This window comes from Wolffia australiana, chromosome 9 (assembly GCF_029677425.1).
Source record: "Wolffia australiana isolate 7733 chromosome 9, ASM2967742v1".
Lineage (NCBI taxonomy): Eukaryota > Viridiplantae > Streptophyta > Magnoliopsida > Alismatales > Araceae > Wolffia > Wolffia australiana.
The window spans coordinates 2,756,160-2,774,344 of record NC_135843.1 but is presented as its reverse complement, the minus strand read 5'-3'; the positions used below and the strand labels follow the sequence as shown (position 1 = coordinate 2,774,344).

Sequence of the window (18,185 nt, the reverse complement as noted above, 5' to 3'; positions counted from 1 at the left end):
CAGATGAAACGTGCTGGAAGTCCCTGAGGAGGAGGGCGGGTAGCGGACAGACGAGCTGGGGAAAGGTTCTAGCGGTGCTTTGGACGTTGTGGCTCCACCAGAAAGAGGTGGTTTTCAAGGGGAAAGCTGTGTCGCTGGAATTGGTGCTACATGATGTAGGGAGTTGTATAACCTACTGGTTCAATAGGGCATAACGGGGTGAAAAGGGGCCCGGTGCGTCTGGCATGTAATATGTCACAATCACATATGTTAATAGTATTTCTGGGTTGACCACCGAGTTCCGGGTGGTCTTCCCTCTTTTAATTCAAAAAAAAAAAAGATAAATATTTTTGAAAAGATGATTGAAAGAAGGCAGTCACCCAACGAAGCATTAATCACCCAAAGCACACATGTATACCCCTTTAGACGCCAAATGGCTTGATATACCCGGGCAGTCAATTGTTCCTCCTCACTTCCCTCATGGATCCTCGCGTAGGCCCTTTGAACAGAAAACATAACACTGGTCCAAATCCATCCATCCTGTTCTCCAGGTTGTGGGCGGCTCTGATTCAGAGCTTGTTGCATGCTCAAGAACTAAGCCACCCTTGGTCTGATAGAGCAGCATCTACCAGCGGGTTCCATGTGTTGTCCCAACAGTATCCCACTGCGGCATCTGCACACTGGCCATGTATCCAACATTGGCCATCTGCACACTGGCCAGAAAGCGAAGGAAATACCCCCACAGAGGGCCATACGATGGCCATGTATCCAACAAGAGCTGAAACAACGAGACATCTCCAACAGTGGAGAAGAAATCGTGGACTCTGGGGGAAGATCTGTCTAAGGCCCTGTCAAAATGGCGACGGCCCTCTGACTGGGGCTGCTGTTGTATCCAAGTTCAACCCCTGAACATAACTGTCTTGAATAATAGATAATTATGGACTCAAAGTTAGCGATGAGTTCTCATCTGCACTTCCAACAGCTGGAGGATCAAAGTATTTCACAAGAGATATGACTCATTCTAGGAATTTCATAAAAGGTGTCTACAAACTGATTGACATCTTTCCCAGTCATCGCATTGTAGGCGATTCTTGACTCAGAGTAAGTGCTGAGTTCCTATTAACACTTACATGGGAGATTGAATCAGTTAATTAAATAAATTTCCAATTTTCATCCTCCAGAAATTGATACGACAACCCTAATGAATAGAAATGAAATAAAATTAGAGTAAAACAGTAGAAGGGCAAGCATGAATAGCAATAGAAAACAAATTGATTTGTCACAAAAAAATATTGAAGGAAAACGAAGGACAGTGACTAACCTGTGCGCAAAGCCCTGAACGCCATTGTAGAACTTCACAAAGCATCCATGGCCTTCAATGTTTGTGATCCACCCATGAGTAATCAACCCGTCAGATGCGTCTGCATAAGATGCAATCACCGGAAGCTTTGATTTCACCTGGTTAAATAAAAATAGATATTTGTGAAAAAAACTTCTGACATTTAAAAAGTATTGGCGAACGAAGATGAACTTTCCCGCAAAAGCACTGAATCAACAAACCTCGGGTGACAGTTATTTTTGTGTTCACTTCAAAAGAACAAAAAAGGTACGGATCACAATAGTACAAATGAGAAAAATATATCTAAGCAGAGGCCACTCCACTTGATTTTGACTAACAACTATCGACAATCCAACATGCCACTTAGCTCTTATTTAATTTATTGACAAATCCAACGAAATAAAATTTCCCCCGTGCAATAAAGCAACATGAAACAAAGATGTTTTCAAAAAGCAACATGAGACATGAGCCATGTACTTCTCGGGAGGTTACTGCCTTATTCAGGTGACCGTCTTAAATGTTTTCAAAAAAAAAACATGAAACAAAGATGCTTCTCTCTTGACAAAAGCAAACAAAAGGTTCGAGAGACATACAAGCGTTTTCTTGAACGTTACAGTAATTCTCTTCGACTTGCATCCCAACACACGGAAAACTAACTCAGATCCAATCTGCAAACAACCATGACAAAGAAACATGAACTTTGTTCTGATTTAGCCTCCAAAAGCAGCGAAAGGAAAAATCAGACGATAAGATGACCTGAAATTTCTTCGAAGGTTTAACAATTTCGAACTCAGACATGTGTGGTAAAGGACAAAGAGCCTTGACGCCACTTGAAAATTGCACGATTGCCCCAAAACTCTCCACAGCAAGAACCTTAGCCTTCACCAACATCCCAGGCTTGACATCGGAATGGGTGAACACAGAACCTTCAAATGCAGCAGCCTAACAGAAAAATGCCACTATGCAAATATCATAATTCTGAAATAAAAAATAAGTATAAAATGTTTTCTGTATTTCTTGTAAAAAAGGTAAAAGACATTCCAGCCCGTCCATTGTTATTCACAATAAACAACATTTGAATGTGGACTGTTGCATGGGCTTCTTCTCGTATTTCTAATATCTCCTGGTAATGACTCAAAATAACAAGAAAATTAGGATGTCAAAACCTCCGCCGCGAAAGATAGGATCAATCAAATTTGTAATCGAGATAAGGATAAATAAAGAGATGGAAAGATATCGATAATAGAAGTTGGCAGAATGAAAAGAAAAAATGGAGGCAGCGAGAGAGAGAGAGAGAGAGAGAGGAAGGAGCCCACCGCCCTGGGGAGACTATTATGGTTGAACGATGAAGCCACAAAAAGTTATTAAAATTCATCGTCTTTTCCCTCCAATTTAAAGAAAAAGGAGAACCCAAAGTACAGAGCATAAAAGGCCCACAAGGGGAAATATAATTACTGAGCTAGGCCCACTTGATTCATTCCTTGATTGCAACAATTTTGGGACGGCCATACATATCGATACTAACCCATTAACTTTTTTTTGAAATAACTAACCAAGATGATGTAGCCTAGTCTGATGTTGGGCCATTATCTCAGACAGACTATTTTGATGTGACTAGTACATGTCAGAAATTATTTTGATGCGACATAAATGTGTGTTGTATGACAGTTATCAACCCGACTGCAGACTGTCAGAGAAGTCAGTTTCGTGTCCTTTTGTAGGACACACTTTATACATAACACCTATTTGAGAGATTTCTACTCCTCGAGTTCTCCTTCGTTCTGAGAGAGTTATCCTGTGCTTGTGGACAGAGGCACTCCCTTTGTAGACTCAAGGGCTGAAGCAGCTGTTTCTGCGGACTCAGAGCACGGCTTCTTCTAGCAGACCCATGCTTTGTGTATTCAAGACCAAGCTTTGCAACCGTTCCGGCATTTTGACTGTGTTAAAAGATCCTTAAAATGCAAGGTTGACGTTTCAGTCAAAGAATTCACTGTCTCAAGCAAGAAAGTCATATTTTAAGTATCACGTTTCAAATGCTACCACACAAAGGGATACTACGATGTGGGATACACCTTAAAAAAAATTAAAAATCTACTCTTACTGAGGCTACCCAAAATAAAGGGTTCCAACGATAAGGCACATGCCCTACTAAAATTTAATGACGTCACTGATGGCCTAAAAATCGAGATTTAAAGAAATAAAAGATGAAATTTGAGCTCTGAGATTAAACCAAATCAAATAGAACTGGTGCCAGTTTCAGTGTCAAGTAAACCGAAGGAACTGTATGTGATTCCATCACTACCTTCATTGTACCCACAGCCAATCCTTCCACGTTCTTGATGCCTAGAAGACGAACTCGAACAAGAGCACCTTCTTTATATTTCTTGGTCAACTTCTGAGCTTCATCTATCGCTTCAAATATCTGCATGTATCAAAAACAGAACAAATCATGCACATCACAAAATGTAAATCGACGAGTGTGCGTCAGAGATTGCAACACAGACAAGGCGTCATAGACTAACATATGCGGTTGATGAAGCCGGAGTGGATGGAATCTCAAGTAGAAGACCAACACCCGCATCAACACGGATGATCTTTGCGTTATCATATATATCGCCCGTCTTAACATACTGAACAGACATTAAACTTTTTATTCATCAGCAATAAAATCCAAATTCATACCATTTGAGAAACATAGATTATCTTGAACTCACACAGGGAGGAGCACGATTAAGAATCAGGTGTCGATTCAAAGTCAGGCCAACGGCTCTGGTGGAAGGGTCAATGAATAGTATCCGCCCATTTATCTTCACAAAATAAATGAAGACACCAATTCGTATAAATATAGAAGTTACTGTGCATTAAAAAAACAATAACACAAAAAAAGTATAAGATAAACCTTTCTGAAAGTGGGTTAAGAGGAATGTTTTAAAATATTACTTTGAAACGCAGAACAACAACCAAAAGCACAGAGCTTGATCAACGAGCCAAAAGAGACAAATGCCCAAATTGCTGAACTTTATAATAACAGACCCTCTTTATCGTAACGGCCACAATAATTCGAAACAAGGATAAAGCCCAACGTTATAGCTGTTATAGCAGAAGCGGGTTCTTATTTTATATAGTGTTTCTTTGGTATGACAAGTAATGGAGAACTGATGAGTAAGTCACAAAGTTGTGGAACATATGGCAAGAAGACAGGATAGTGATCGAGTACGCTAATGAGTTGAAGGCTATTTGTCTAGAGTTGGACAGTAATAGATAATTCAAAATTCCGATGAGTGCAGTTATATTATTATGGATTGAATGTTCATGTTGATAATGTGTCTAACTCGTGCATAGGAAGCATTGAGGAGTCAGATTTTAAACGGGAAAAGTTGCCTGACCTTGAGCAGGTTACAGACATTGTGCCAGAAGAGGATGGTCGACTACAATTGGTTCCAGGTGAACCTAAGGAAGAGAATGGGGCAGGACTGATGGTCAAGATAAAAGGTTGGAAGACTACACAACTTGCCCTTGTAAAAATAAGGGTTTTGCTTAACCTCGAGTAAACGAGCTCGAGGTGTTCTCAATTGGCGAAAGCCTCCAAGGTAATCTCAATTGGCGAAGCCTCTAAAGACTGAGGTGGTCTCAATCGGCGAAGCCTCCTAGGTGCTCTCAATCGACGAAGCCTCTAAAGACTGAGGTGTTCTCAATCGGCGAAGGCCTGAGCTGAGGAGTTCAAATGATACCAGTACTAATAGTGTGATTAAAGCTAATATAAGGGAGTACAAGCTCACACCATAAGAATGAGGGAGGAAAATTACGCACTAGTAATGTAGGGTGCCATCACTGTAAATGAAGGGATCATACGAAAAGAATGTTTTTAAGACCTATATGAGCGACCCCTGAGACTCCAAGCTCATTCTGTGTGTGTTCAAAGGAACTGATCGAGAAGATAGGGTGAAATCTGAGCCCAACTGTTGCAAGGAGTGGATCAATGCATGGTAATAATGAAGTCATTGTTCTGGGTGAAGAGTTTGAGAAGTTAAAGCTCTGGCGAGTTATATCTCCATGGCTATACACAGTGTTATGGAATCAATTATGATAAGACCTTCGACCAGTAGCAAAATTGAAAGCGATGGGCACACTGATAGCAGTATCAGCAAATTGTAGGGTGACAACTGGGATAACATGCCATTAAGATAGCCTCTACACATGGTCATTTGGATGAAGAATTTAAAATGCAACTCCCTCCAAAAACAAATCCCTCTTCTCCACGTAAATAATAATACACTTGCACTGCCAGCGCATTAAAATGGCAACAACAATGAGTATTCATTATTGTGGTTGAGTCTGAATGCAAATGAAAACTCTCAGTTGTTTCGTGGACAAACTAATCAATTCGAACGGGAGGGAATAACTGAAAACATATATGATCTGATCTACACACACAAGTTTGATATTGTTTGAAGCCCATTTATCTTACAGCATTCATAAAATCAAGGAAACCTGATCACACAGCAAAAGACATGCTAGAAAACATTATAATCCATTCTGTGGGCAAACTATGGGAATCACCAAGAATAGGCAAATCTGCTTAATAAAAATTGAATAATAACAATAATTTTTTTTTTTTGAAAACGTAATATTAATTTGAAAACGTAGCTTCTGGTACCTTTTTATGCTGCGGGTATTCCTCTTTCCACGAGGCATCAGATAACGAGTTACGCAAATGAAAAACATCAACCTGGAAAAAAAATCTCCACAGTTAAAAGGTGATTTCACAAAACCCAGGCGGATTTGCAATTTTGTCGTACTTCAGTCCAGCCATTCTACTCAAAGCGGTTAATGTATAAGAATTTTTACGACTCACCGTTCCTTTGAAATACGTTAGAAAAGATAACATAATTCCATTTTCAAGGGTGGCATGGACTTGAGCATTGACCATCATTCCAGGAAGAAGCTGATCAATGGAGAGCCCCTTTAGGTCTTGTAGCTGTATGAAGAATGAATAAATACAAGGATGAATATTAAAGAAAAAGAGGATTAATAACAGTTATCGAATCTTAAACTTGGACATATTTTGATGTCATTGATATCTATGGCGAAACAGATATTAATAACAGGTAGATCATTCATCGAGGACGTCATCAACATCAACGGCTAACAACCACCTTGGAAACTGTCAATGTTGATGCCAATGTCAACCACCCATGGGTGCCGTCAACCTCACAATCAACCACTAAAAAAATCATCAAACTCAGCATCACCATGAAGACGGTGGTTGTAGCCTGCCTTTGTCTATTTGAGTCCTCCCCTTGACATTGACATCACGTAGCTGTTCCAGGGTGATTGATGGAGCATTGTAGGCATTGCGGCTTAATGTTTTAGACATATACATTACAGAATAGTTGACTCACGAAGATGGTGACATCCTGTAGGCGTTGACACTGTCATCAAAGTCAACTGTTCAGGGCATCAAGTCAACATCATCATCACAGTCAACCACCCAGGAAACCGTCAACATTATTGTCAAAATCAACCGCCACGCAAACCCTACATACCATAGGAGACATTGACTGAAAGAATTCTTATTTAAGAATTCTTATTTCTGAATATTATTCCAGTTTTTGCAAACGTGCTCATTGGAGAAAAAGATCAAAAGTTCATCAGTAACCAGGACATACGACAGAGTTTGCCACCAATTCAGGCTCTGAATTCATGATTACGATTCCTCGAGCTTGGTCAATATTCTTGATGACACCCTGCAATAGCTGCCCCTTTTTCAAAGACTGTATATTATCTGCAAAACGATAATATGGTACGTTTAAAAAACCATAGAAATCAAACTAGTACATGGTAATCACCTAAGTGAAATAATATTAAGAAACAAAGAAAGAAATTGAAATAACAAAAGAGAAGACCAAAACAGAAGAAACTATAGCGCTAGGATCCAGTTAAGATCAAGTAAACGCTAAAGATAAAAGTTCGGGCAAAAGATGTTTCAACCTCCAGAGATCTGAGGCAAGAAACCAGAAATTGAAGGTGTCCCAAAATGAAGGATGTATCCATGGTCTTCAATGCTCTTCACTTGTGCAATCAGAGCCTGTGAGAAAGCCATATCAACAAGCAGTTACGGCAAATCATGAGGCAGCAAACCATAACATTTATGCCACAGAAGATGACATTTTTGGCAACATGTCATGTCCTGAATAAATTTTAACAACCTTAAATATAGTCGAAAGGCTCTTGGAAAAGCTAAAGAATGGTTTTTTACATCATTCTATAGCGTTTTTTTACATCAATGTTATGAGATATCGATGATGACAAACAAAATTGAGACTTTCAAGGCATAATACTGAAGCCAAAAATGAGCAAGAATTAGAGCATCTTACCCTATGAAATGAGCTCGCATATTAAAGCTTTCAAGAACCTACTGATTTGGCCCAGTTTTTTTATGGAACTAAGCTACCAACATATGACGCAATAAAAACTAAGGAAGTAATTTAACCATTAATGTTCCAAAAATCTATCCCGGATAATTTATCCAATGAAACAAAGAAACCGCAAAATTCACTTAAATTATTTGAATAAAATGATAAATATATGTTAAAAAGTGCATGATTGTCCTTATATTTGGCGGTTAAGGTGAGGTTCTTATGTTGGCCACTCCTCTGATAAAGACTAGTAACAACGGGCATCAGTAAGAGGTGGCTCCCAGAAGCCGCAGCAGAATGTGCTATGTGCGGAAGTGGCAAAGAAGACTGCACCCATCTCTTCGTCGAATGCTTATTTGTCCGAGCTGTGTGGACCTACCAGCCAACCAGAGGGGTCCACAGAGGCAAAGAATTCCAAAACGCCTCCTCTGAGGAGACATCCACCCCCAAGTCTCCTCAGAGAACACCTTTTCAAATTCTATACAGGATGGTGCATTCAGGGGGCTAGAATAACATGGTCAACCCAACATGATGCTCTGGACAATGTGGCTGAACAGGAACAAAGTCATCTTCAATGAGCCATTGTGGAACCATTGATTCGTTCCTCAATTAATTGCATACCCTTTTACCATTTCTCTCTCACTTGTTTACAACCATTGTAAATGATTCTATCAAGTAAGTTCCACAATAACAAGTACAACAATCTAACCAATGAATCAAGAGCATTAGACAGTTGATTGAGAACATTACAGATTCTTTTTTATCATATCCTCGTATTTTCTTCAGTACGACTTCCTTGTTGCTGGAAACCACGAGAAAGTGGCCAGCTCAACAATGTATCAGAGCTCCGAGTTTGAGGAGCATCCCATCACATGATGACCAATATGCCCCCCCTCTTCACCACCTCCTAAACCAGTATGCCGCAAGAGACTCAGTATCAAGAGGACTGTTGTCAATGGAGGCCATCGACACCTTAAACACCACCTTCTTGCGGTGCAGCCAGATTGCTCATAGCCCCACGAGAAGCCTTCCCATTGCATCTTCTTCCTGGATCTGCCTTCCCTGATAGAATCCCAGAAGGCATTGTCAGAAGAGACATCCACCCCAGGAATCTTATGAAATGCCCACATCACCTGGGCAACCTGAGATGCAAAGAAGAGATGAGAACAGTCTTCCTTGCCCCTTGTGCACATGATGTATTCTGGCGAGGTATCCAGGAACATTCTTTGTTGGTGGGCTTGGATACTTACCAAGTCACCATCTCAAATGATCAACCAAAAAGACTGCATTTATAAGGGAACTTTCTATTTCAGCAGCAGGCCACATGTGATAGTGACTTTTGGATTCTCTGGCACTCCCCCCTGATCTTCATGTTGGTATCCCTGACCAAAAAGGGGGTGCCATGCCTCTGATCTCACAAAGCCCCTTCCAAGTTTGGGTTCCATACGCCATACCAACATTCCCGGGCCGTGGTGTGAGGACTCTGTGCAGGGAAGAGATATCAACAGAATGAACATCTGACAAGATCCCCACTGCATCTAGAGTTAGTTAGTAATTTTTCCCTCTAGGGGCATTTACGTCATTCAGGTTTAGGGCATTAATCCTTTTAAGCAATTGTAGCACTCCACTTGGGAGGGCAGACAAGAAGTACACAGAAGTTGGTTCATCTCTTTGTCTCTGTCATCTGATTTCAATCCCCAGGGTGACTCTTCCCTGAGTGACATTCATTATGCCAGGGCCTCTCTGTTCCTCTAGCCAACATCCATCCTGGCATTCCATCCCTCACTCCACCAACGATCATTCCAGTGTCTTCTCCCTCCCTTCACATTGTCTACCCAAAAACAACACACCGGCTCTTATCAACACAACTTTGCATTAGTTATTGGCTGGCCTCCTTAGGTGAGGGCTGCCTGATTTAAAAAGATATACACTTCGATGGGAAAGGACCAAAGTGACCCTATTGGGCTGAAACGATGAAACAAGTTCTAGATACCACAGATATCATGTCACTTTGTCACTCAAAGCGCAACATCATTGTTATCCTGCCGATCCACACTTCCTCTAATACATAAGCAACGGTTTGTCTGTCAGTTTAGACATCATTTGGGCGGCAAAACGAACTGTTAGTTCCACAGGCCCATTGGGCCCATAAGTGACCGCTAATAAACCCATGTATAATGTGACCGTTGGACTCCCACGGTCATGAGATGACCGTTGGACTTCAACGGCCACTTCTCTTTGTTTAAGAAGCTATAAAAGCCAATGTAACGTATCTTGAGAATGTAGAATATTTTTATGAGAAAAATAAGTGTCCATTTTTTGTTCACGATCATTCTCTGAACCTCCTTCCAATCTCTCGAGCTCACATGGTATCAGAGCAGATTCTAGATTTTTTCATTTCGAAGGATTAAAGGGCCGCGAGAACTCGGAAGCTCTCCCGCGGAAATCTATTCTCCGGCGGAAATCGTCCTCGTCAAACTTCCGACGTTTTTCTGGAGTTCTTTCCTTACGGAAATTGATTCTCTGGCGGGAGCTGCTCTTCGGCGGAAATCACTTCGACTGCTTGATCATTATTTCAAGATTGCTTGATCATTTCCTTCTTTCGACGGAAATCAGTCCGATTTCGGCCGTGGAGCTGTTCTCGGTGGCTCTCTGCGGTCTCGATCGCAAATACAGAAGAAAAGCGATTTTGCGACTATCGGTGGGCCGTATCCATTCGGCGACTATCCCTCTCTTCAAGAAGAGATTCAACAGAAAACTGCTTCCAGCTGGGTGCCGTATTCATTCGGCGGATTTTCTTGACTACGGGCCGTATCCATTCGGCGCATGTGTCTTCTTCGAGCAATAATCATCAACTGCTTTGGCCGGTAATTCTTCATTCATCCAACTTCGTTTACCAGTTGTTTAGATTCTATAGGAAGTAAATCCCGATCCAAGATGTTGGAAAGGGAATCAGAGACTTCAATATCTACTACCAAGGAGGCGGATATTACAACCCAGAACAGGTTGATATTACCCGATCTGGATATGAAATATAATGGGATCAATGGGCAAAAATGGGTTACTCTCGCTCAAAGGTCCCTCAAAGCTGCATATTTGGGCAAACATCTAACGGAAGACGCCCCTTCAGAAGATGATCGAAAACTATATATTTGGGAGTCGGAAGAGGCCTTCATTGTAAATTGGATGATACGGAATATGGAAGAATAACAAAGAGGCGACTACCTTCTTATAGACCGCGTTCTGGATCTGTGGGAAGAAATTAATAAATCTTGTGCAGAGACCCACAGCGACTTCCGCGTTTTTGACCTCCGGGAACAGGAAAGAACACTGAAGCAAGGCAGTATGTCCATATCCTCATATTTAGCAAAGCTCAAGGCTATTTGGAGAGAACTGGATCTTCTCTGGCCCACTGGAGATAAGAAATCACCTTCCTATCTCCGAGAGGTAAAGTTCAGAACACTCACCTTTCTGATGGGTTTAAACCCAGAATACGAAAATTTGCGAAGTCAACTGCTACATCGAGAAAGATTTCCGACACTAACAGAAGCTATCTCCAAACTGCAAGGAGCAGAACGTCCGAGAAAATTGACACTTAAGGATGAAGAATCTACTACTCCTGCCTCTGTAGCTCACCTAGCCAAAAGGGGTGAGCCACGAAATAATTCAAGCTCTGCAGCGCCTCCTCCACAGACTCCTAAAGTAACTCCAAAGGAAGGTAATCCTCCAGAACCACTCGTTTGTGGCTATTGCAGGAAGGAAGGCCACGTGAAAAAAGACAGCAGGAAATTAGCCTGGAAGGAAGGGGGAAGATAATGACATAAACACAATGGAGTACATGTGTGGGTATATATATACCCTAGGAGAGAGAGAATGATAAGAGGGCTAATGGGCTTATAGATTAGGGCCCATTAGCCCATAAGGCGTAGTATCTCACTAACACCCCCTCGCAAGCGAAGTGTGGATGTCATCCATGCCGAGCTTGGACACTGCACGTTGCAGGAGAGGGCGAGATAGTCCTTTGGTGAGGACATCAGCAGCTTGATCAGCGGATGGAACAAACTCCAAGTCAAAGATGCCCTCGTCCACGCGCTCCTTGAAGAAGTAGCGGTGGAGTTCCATATGCTTGATCCGTCCCTGTTGGCCAGGGTTCTTTGCCAAAGCGATTGCCGACTTGTTGTCGCAGTAGAAGTGGATCGGGCCTGAATACTCCACACGAAGGTCATGGAGGATCCCGTATATCCACTGGCCTTCAGAGGCCCCATCGGCAAGTGCCCGGTATTCGGCTTCAGCACTGGAGCGGGACACTTTGTCCTGCTTGCTGCTCTTCCAACTGACAAGACTGCCGAAGACAAAAGTGCAGTACCCCGTGGTGGAACGACAGTCAACAACTGAGCCGGCAAAGTCCGCATCAGTGTACACCTTCACGGTCCGCTCCATACTCCGAGGAAAGAACAAGCCCTTCCCGGGGCAGCCCTTTAGGTACGCAAGTACCCAGTTGGCCGCCTGACAATGGATCTCACGCGGAGAGTGCATGAACTGACTGAGGAGGTTGACGGCGAAACTGATGTCGGGGCGGGTGTGGGTCAAGTACAGGAGTTTCCCCACCGCCTGCTGATACTAATATGCGTTCACCGGTGCTGAGTCCTCCCCCTTACCCAACTTGACGTTAGGGTCGATGGGAGTACTAACCGGCGCACACTCGGTCATGCCTGTCAAGGCCAGTAGGTCGACAGCATACTTCTGCTGTGACACAAAGATCCCCCGGGGGGAGTAGGCCACCTAAAGGCCGAGGAAGTAGCGAAGAGGCCCGAGGGCCTTGATCTCGAACTCCTTGGCCAACGCAGAACTGAGGCGGCTGGCCTCTGCAGAATCGGACCCCGTGATGAGGATGTCGTCGACGTACACGGCCAAGGTGGAGACACCCGCGGGACTGTGACGGAAGAATAGGGAGGCATCCCCATTGCTCTGAGTGTAACCCTCGGTCTTTATGACCGAAGAGAACCGACCGAACCACATCCGCGGCGACTGTTTCAGTCCATAGAGAGACTTCCGCAGCTGGCAGATGGTGCCCGGAGGGCCAAGGGTATACCCGGGAGGTGGCTGCATGTACACCTCCTCCGTCAAGTCACCGTGGAGAAATGCATTTTTCACATCAAACTGTCGTATCGGCCAGTCGGAGTGAGCCGCAAGCGCCAAGAGGAGACGGACTGTTTCCATCTTCGCCACAGGAGAGAATGTCTCGACGTAGTCCACGCCATACGACTGAGTAAACCCCCGAGCCACAAGTCGAGACTTGAGGCGCTCGAGAGTACCATCGGCATGATGCTTCTTGGCATGAATCCACTTGCAATCCACCGCCCTCTTGCCAGGAGGAAGTGGAACGACTTCCCAAGTGTGGTTCTTGAGCAAGGACTGCATCTCCTCATCCATCGCCGCTTTCCAATGAGGAGAAGCAAGAGCATCGGATAGGCGACGAGGAAGTGGATGCGACTCGATGTGAGAAAGAAAGGACCGGTAGGAAGGGATTAGCCGGTCAAAAGAGAGATAGTGAGATAAGGGGTAGAGAGGTGTGCGAGTGCACTGACGAACCCCTTTTCGAAGGGCGATGGGCCATCCCAACTGAGCATCATCATCAGTAGGCGAGGGAGACGCATCGTCCGACGGAGGAGCGGAAGCAAAGGGGGGAGAAGAGGCTAGCTCCCCGGGGGTAGAGAGAGGCTCCCCGGGGGAAGGAGGTGCACTAGGAGAAGGATACGGTGCACCGAGACTAGGAGATAGCTCCCCGGGGTGAGAGAAGGACTCCCCGGGGGAAGGGGGTGCACTAGGAGGAGGATACGGTGCACCGGGAGATGAGGTGGTAGGGGGCAAGGGAGAAGTGGACGTGGCGGGAGACAGCGACGGTGGAGGAATGGGTACCACAAATGGAAAGGGTTCCAAGGAAGGAGTCGAAGAAGCCTCATCCAGCGGAAGGCGTGACGAGGCAAAGTCACCGAAATAAGACTCATGCTCGGCAAAGGTGACGTTTGCCGAGATGAAAAACCGCCGAGACGGAGGGTGGTAACAACGGGAACCTTTCTGGAGAGAAGCGTATCCGACGAAGACGCACCGAAGAGCTCTAGCATTGAGCTTCGTGCGAGAGGGAGCGGTGTCGTGGACGTACGCCGTGCACCCGAAGATGCGAGGGAGTAGTCCAGTCCGCAGTGAGAGATGGGGGAAAGCCGTGGTGAGACGATCCAGTGGGCTGACAAACCCGAGGGGCTGGGAGGGGAGACGGTTTACGAGATGGATACTCGTTAAGACCGCCTCACCCCAATACGCCCACAGAACAGAATAGTTCAGCAGAAGGGTACGGGCGGTCGACGTGACATACCCGATCCGACGTTCTGCCATACCGTTCTGTTCAGGGGTGGCCACACAGGAGGACTCGTGGAGAATCCCATGGTCAGCAAAGTACGTGGCCAGCTCGGTGTTGACGAAGTCCCGCGCGTTATCAGAGCGGAACCGCTGAATACCCCGGCCAAACTGAGTACGAACCATGGTGCAGAAGTGACGGACCGTCGGAGCAACCTCAGATTTGGCGGTCAACAAGTAGACCCATGTGTAGCGGGTGGCCTCATCAACAAAGATCTGAAAGTATCGGTGGCCCTTGAGGCTGGCCTGCGGGGCGGGTCCCCAAACATCACTATGGATGCGAAATAATGGAGTGGATAAGTGCGAGGTGGATGGAGAAGAAGATGAACGACGGTGCTTTGCCAGCTGACAGGCTTCGCACACAATAGTCTGAAGATCCAATCCAATACACATCGAAGGAAAGAGACGCTGTAAAACTGAAAATGGCGGGTGACCCAGCCCTTGGTGAGCCAACTGGAGACGTCCCATACGCTGCACATCCGCCGGTCGGAGTTGGCGGTGAAGTAGGAAGCACCGAGAGCGTCCCCCATCGTCCAACAACAGCAACCTGTTCTCCCGCCTAATCGGTGTAGTTTGACCCACCTTGTCAGACAGAAACATCCCGTCAGGCTGGAGGTGAAAGGAACAGGACAGACTGTCAACCAAACGCTGAGGAGACATAAGGATAGCTCGCAGGGCGGGGACATGAAGAACAGTGCTGACCACTCCGAGGCCGTCTACAAAAACTACCCCAATTCCAGCAACACGCAACCGTCCACCACCAGCTGTAAGAATTGTACGGTCCCCACTATGCCTTTTGTAGGATACAAACCGGTCATTGAATGGGGTCATGTGTTCGGTTGCCCCCGAATCAAGAACCCAGCTTGTATCCGATACGAGAGGGGAGTGGGGAGCCGTGTGACCACAATACCACTGTTCAGACGGAGAGAGAGAGAACGCACCAAATCCACCGAAGTGTGCCGTGGACTGAGGCGGAGTCTGCATGGTAGCCACTTGGTCACGGAGACGGGCCAAGTCAGCTTGGAGCTGCTCGATAGTCGCCGGGCTGGTAGAGGGGGAAGAGGAGGAGGCGACCATAGCTTTCCCGTCGATAGCCTCCTTTTTCCGGTTGTCGTACTGACGCTTCTTGCACCACTTGCGAAGATGTCCAGGCTTGCTGCAGTAGGAGCAAATCAGCACGGAGGGGGCCACCTCCGCGGCAGGAGCAGGAGCAGGCGACGGAGGCCGGGCGAGGAGGCAGTCGAGTCACGAGCTGCCTCCGGGGAGAGAGTGCCAAGAACATGGAAATGGCTCTCCTCTTCCTGGAGCTCCTTCACCAAGTCGTCAATGGACGGAAGGCCTTCCTTGCGATGTAGGGCACGGCGCCGAGTGTCGTCATACTCCTTGTTGAGACCATAAAGAAACCCCAAGAAGCGGAGGCGAAGAGTGTTCTGGAATGACTTACACGTCGGATCATCCGTCGGCAAGTAGTAGTCCACCTCGTCCCACAGCTTCTTGTGTTCCAGCGCATAGTCCGAGATGGACAGTGCGCCCTAGCGAAGGTTGCTGGCTTTGGCCACTAGCATAAAGAGGCGCCAATTGTCCCCTTCGCGGCCGCAAAAGGTGTTGGCCTGGTCCCAAAAGCCCTTCACGGTGGAGCAGCGAGGGAGCCGGTCACGGAACGAGGGTGCCAGGGAGGTCGTGTAGAGCCAACCAAGGACAAAGTGTTCCTCGGCTTCCCACGCCGCATAGTGCGGATGGGTCGGTGGAAGAGGGGCTTGCGTACAATGCTTGAACAATTGGCGAGCCTTGAGAGTGGTCTCGATAAAGTGATGCCACTGTAGCAAATTCGGGCCCTGGAGACACGTCGAGTCGGGAACCGCCGGCAGGGAATGAGTAACCTTGTGTGACAAGGGTTCTCGTTGAAAATCTGCATCGGTGAAGCCGTCAGCTGTGACGGCCGGTTGACGAGTCTGACCCGTGGAGTAAAGTTCCTCCGACATCAGAACCGTGGCAGTAACTGAGACTGCTGTTGTAACTGGGGCTGCAGCTCGTGCTGCAGCTGCAAGCTGCGGCTGTGGCTAGGGCTGCGGCTGCGGCTGTGGCTGCAAGTTGCGGCTGCAAGCTGCGGCTGCGGCTAGGGCTGCGGCTGCGGCTAGGGCTGCGGCTGCGGCTAGGGCTGCGGCTGCGGCTGCGGCTGCGGCTGGCGCGCGGTGGCGACTGCGGCTGTGCGCGGCTGCGGCTGCAGCTGGCACGCGGCTGCGGCTGCGGCTGCGGCTGGCGCGCGACTGCGGCTGCGGCTGTGCGCGGCTGCGGCTGGTGCGCGGCTGCGGCTGCGGCTGCGGCTGTGCACGTCTGCGGCTGGCGCTCGTCTGCGGCTGCGGCTAGGGCTGGTTCTCCGGAAGCTCCACGGGCTGGCTACAGCTCGCGCTGTGGCTGATCCGTCGGTCACGCTCCGGTTCGCTAAACAGCGAGAGGGTGATGTCAAACCCCAGATGAAAGAGCTCTGGAGCTCTGATACCATGTCAAGAGAGGAAGGGGGAAGATAATGACATAAACACAATGGAGTACATGTGTGGGTATATATATACCCTAGGAGAAAGAGAATGATAAGAGGGCTAATGGGCTTATAGAATAGGGCCCATTAGCCCATAAGGCGTAGTATCTCACTAACACACTCGTTTGTGGCTATTGCAGTAAGGAAGGCCACGTGAAAAAAGACAGCAGGAAATTAGCCTGGAAGGAGGAGCAGATCCGAAAAGGTCTCTGGGTGCCCAGAGACCAGAAAAAGGCCTATGTTGCAAGTGAAGGGGGAGATCCCTCCACCAAGAAGAGCAATGATGGGGGCGAAATTCAAAAGCTCATCCAATCTGAGATGAATAAAATTCTACAGAAGATAAGCTCCACATCATTGGCCAGATCAGGTGAGCACTTTGCCTTCACTACTTACAATAATATTAGTCCTATAGCATCATCCTGGATTTTGGATTCAGGGGCGACAGATCACATGTCACCCCAATAATCCTTCTTTAAATCATATGACTTAGTTTCCAGCGATCATAAGGTTCTCACTGCTAATGGTGGGATTTTAAGAGTTGAAGGAAGAGGGACCATTTTTATCAAAGGAGTACTACTAAAGGATGTTTTACACGTACCTGAATTGAAAGCAAACTAACTTTCCCTAACACAGTTAGTTGTTGACACTGGATGGAGATTTACCCTCGACTCCGATTCCTGTTTTTTGTGCATAAATGACACCGGGAAGAAGATTTCGTCTGTTAGACAGGAAGGGGGACTTCTACTAGACGGCCTAGAGGAGGATGATAGCCAAAAGGTGGTCTACAACACCAAGAGTGAAGAACGGGTCATCCTCCTCCATCGGAGACTAGGACATCCTTCATTTCCTCTTTTGAAACATGTATACCCCAACCTGTTTAAGGGGATCATCATTGACAATCTGATTTGTGAGTCTTGCCAATTTGCTAAACACAAAAGAACCGTTTTTCCTGCCTCAAATCATCGATCTTCCGCTGCATTTGAATGTGTTCATAGTGATGTATGGGGGCCTTGTTCCACCACTGGCCTCTTCCAGCACAGGTGGTTTATTCTGTTTGTGGATGATTTCACTAGATATACGTGGGTATATCTACTGAAATCCAAATCTGAGATTCCATCAATCATTACCCTCTTTTGCGAAATGATTAATACTCAGTTTGGCAAAAAATAGGAAGGCTGAGGACCGATAATGCTAAAGAATATTTTTCCGGAGAAGTAAAAACGTATCTAGGAGATAAGGGAATTGTGCATCAGTCCTCGTGTGTGAACACCCGTCAACAGAATGGTCTCGCTGAGAGGAAAATTGGCCATATCATGTCTGCAGCCAGAGCCCTTTTATTTCAAGGAAACTGTCCCAAACAATACTGGAGTGAAGCAGTCGCAACGGCCACACATCTCATAAATCGCACTGCATCTAGAACCCTGAATTTTTCTGCCCTGATTGATCTTGTGTCTTCTGAATTTCCTCATTTATGTCTAAGGACTAATCTGCCAGCCAA

General features: G+C 46.1%; 1 protein-coding gene across 1 annotated transcript in view; it reads right to left on the bottom strand.

Annotated features, from left to right (window-relative positions):
* Positions 1-18,185, bottom strand: part of LOC144707445 (RIBOSOMAL RNA PROCESSING 5) — a 51,456-nt gene that overhangs the window by 19,938 nt on the left and 13,333 nt on the right. The window contains exons 6-15 of the mRNA XM_078580554.1: positions 7,310-7,406; positions 6,988-7,103; positions 6,174-6,296; positions 5,976-6,047; positions 4,033-4,125; positions 3,841-3,948; positions 3,621-3,740; positions 2,075-2,260; positions 1,912-1,986; positions 1,301-1,437 (exon numbers count right to left, since the gene is read on the bottom strand). Coding sequence (XP_078436680.1) covers positions 1,301-1,437; positions 1,912-1,986; positions 2,075-2,260; positions 3,621-3,740; positions 3,841-3,948; positions 4,033-4,125; positions 5,976-6,047; positions 6,174-6,296; positions 6,988-7,103; positions 7,310-7,406 — 1,127 coding nt within the window. The remainder of the gene's footprint in view (positions 1-1,300; positions 1,438-1,911; positions 1,987-2,074; positions 2,261-3,620; positions 3,741-3,840; positions 3,949-4,032; positions 4,126-5,975; positions 6,048-6,173; positions 6,297-6,987; positions 7,104-7,309; positions 7,407-18,185) is intronic.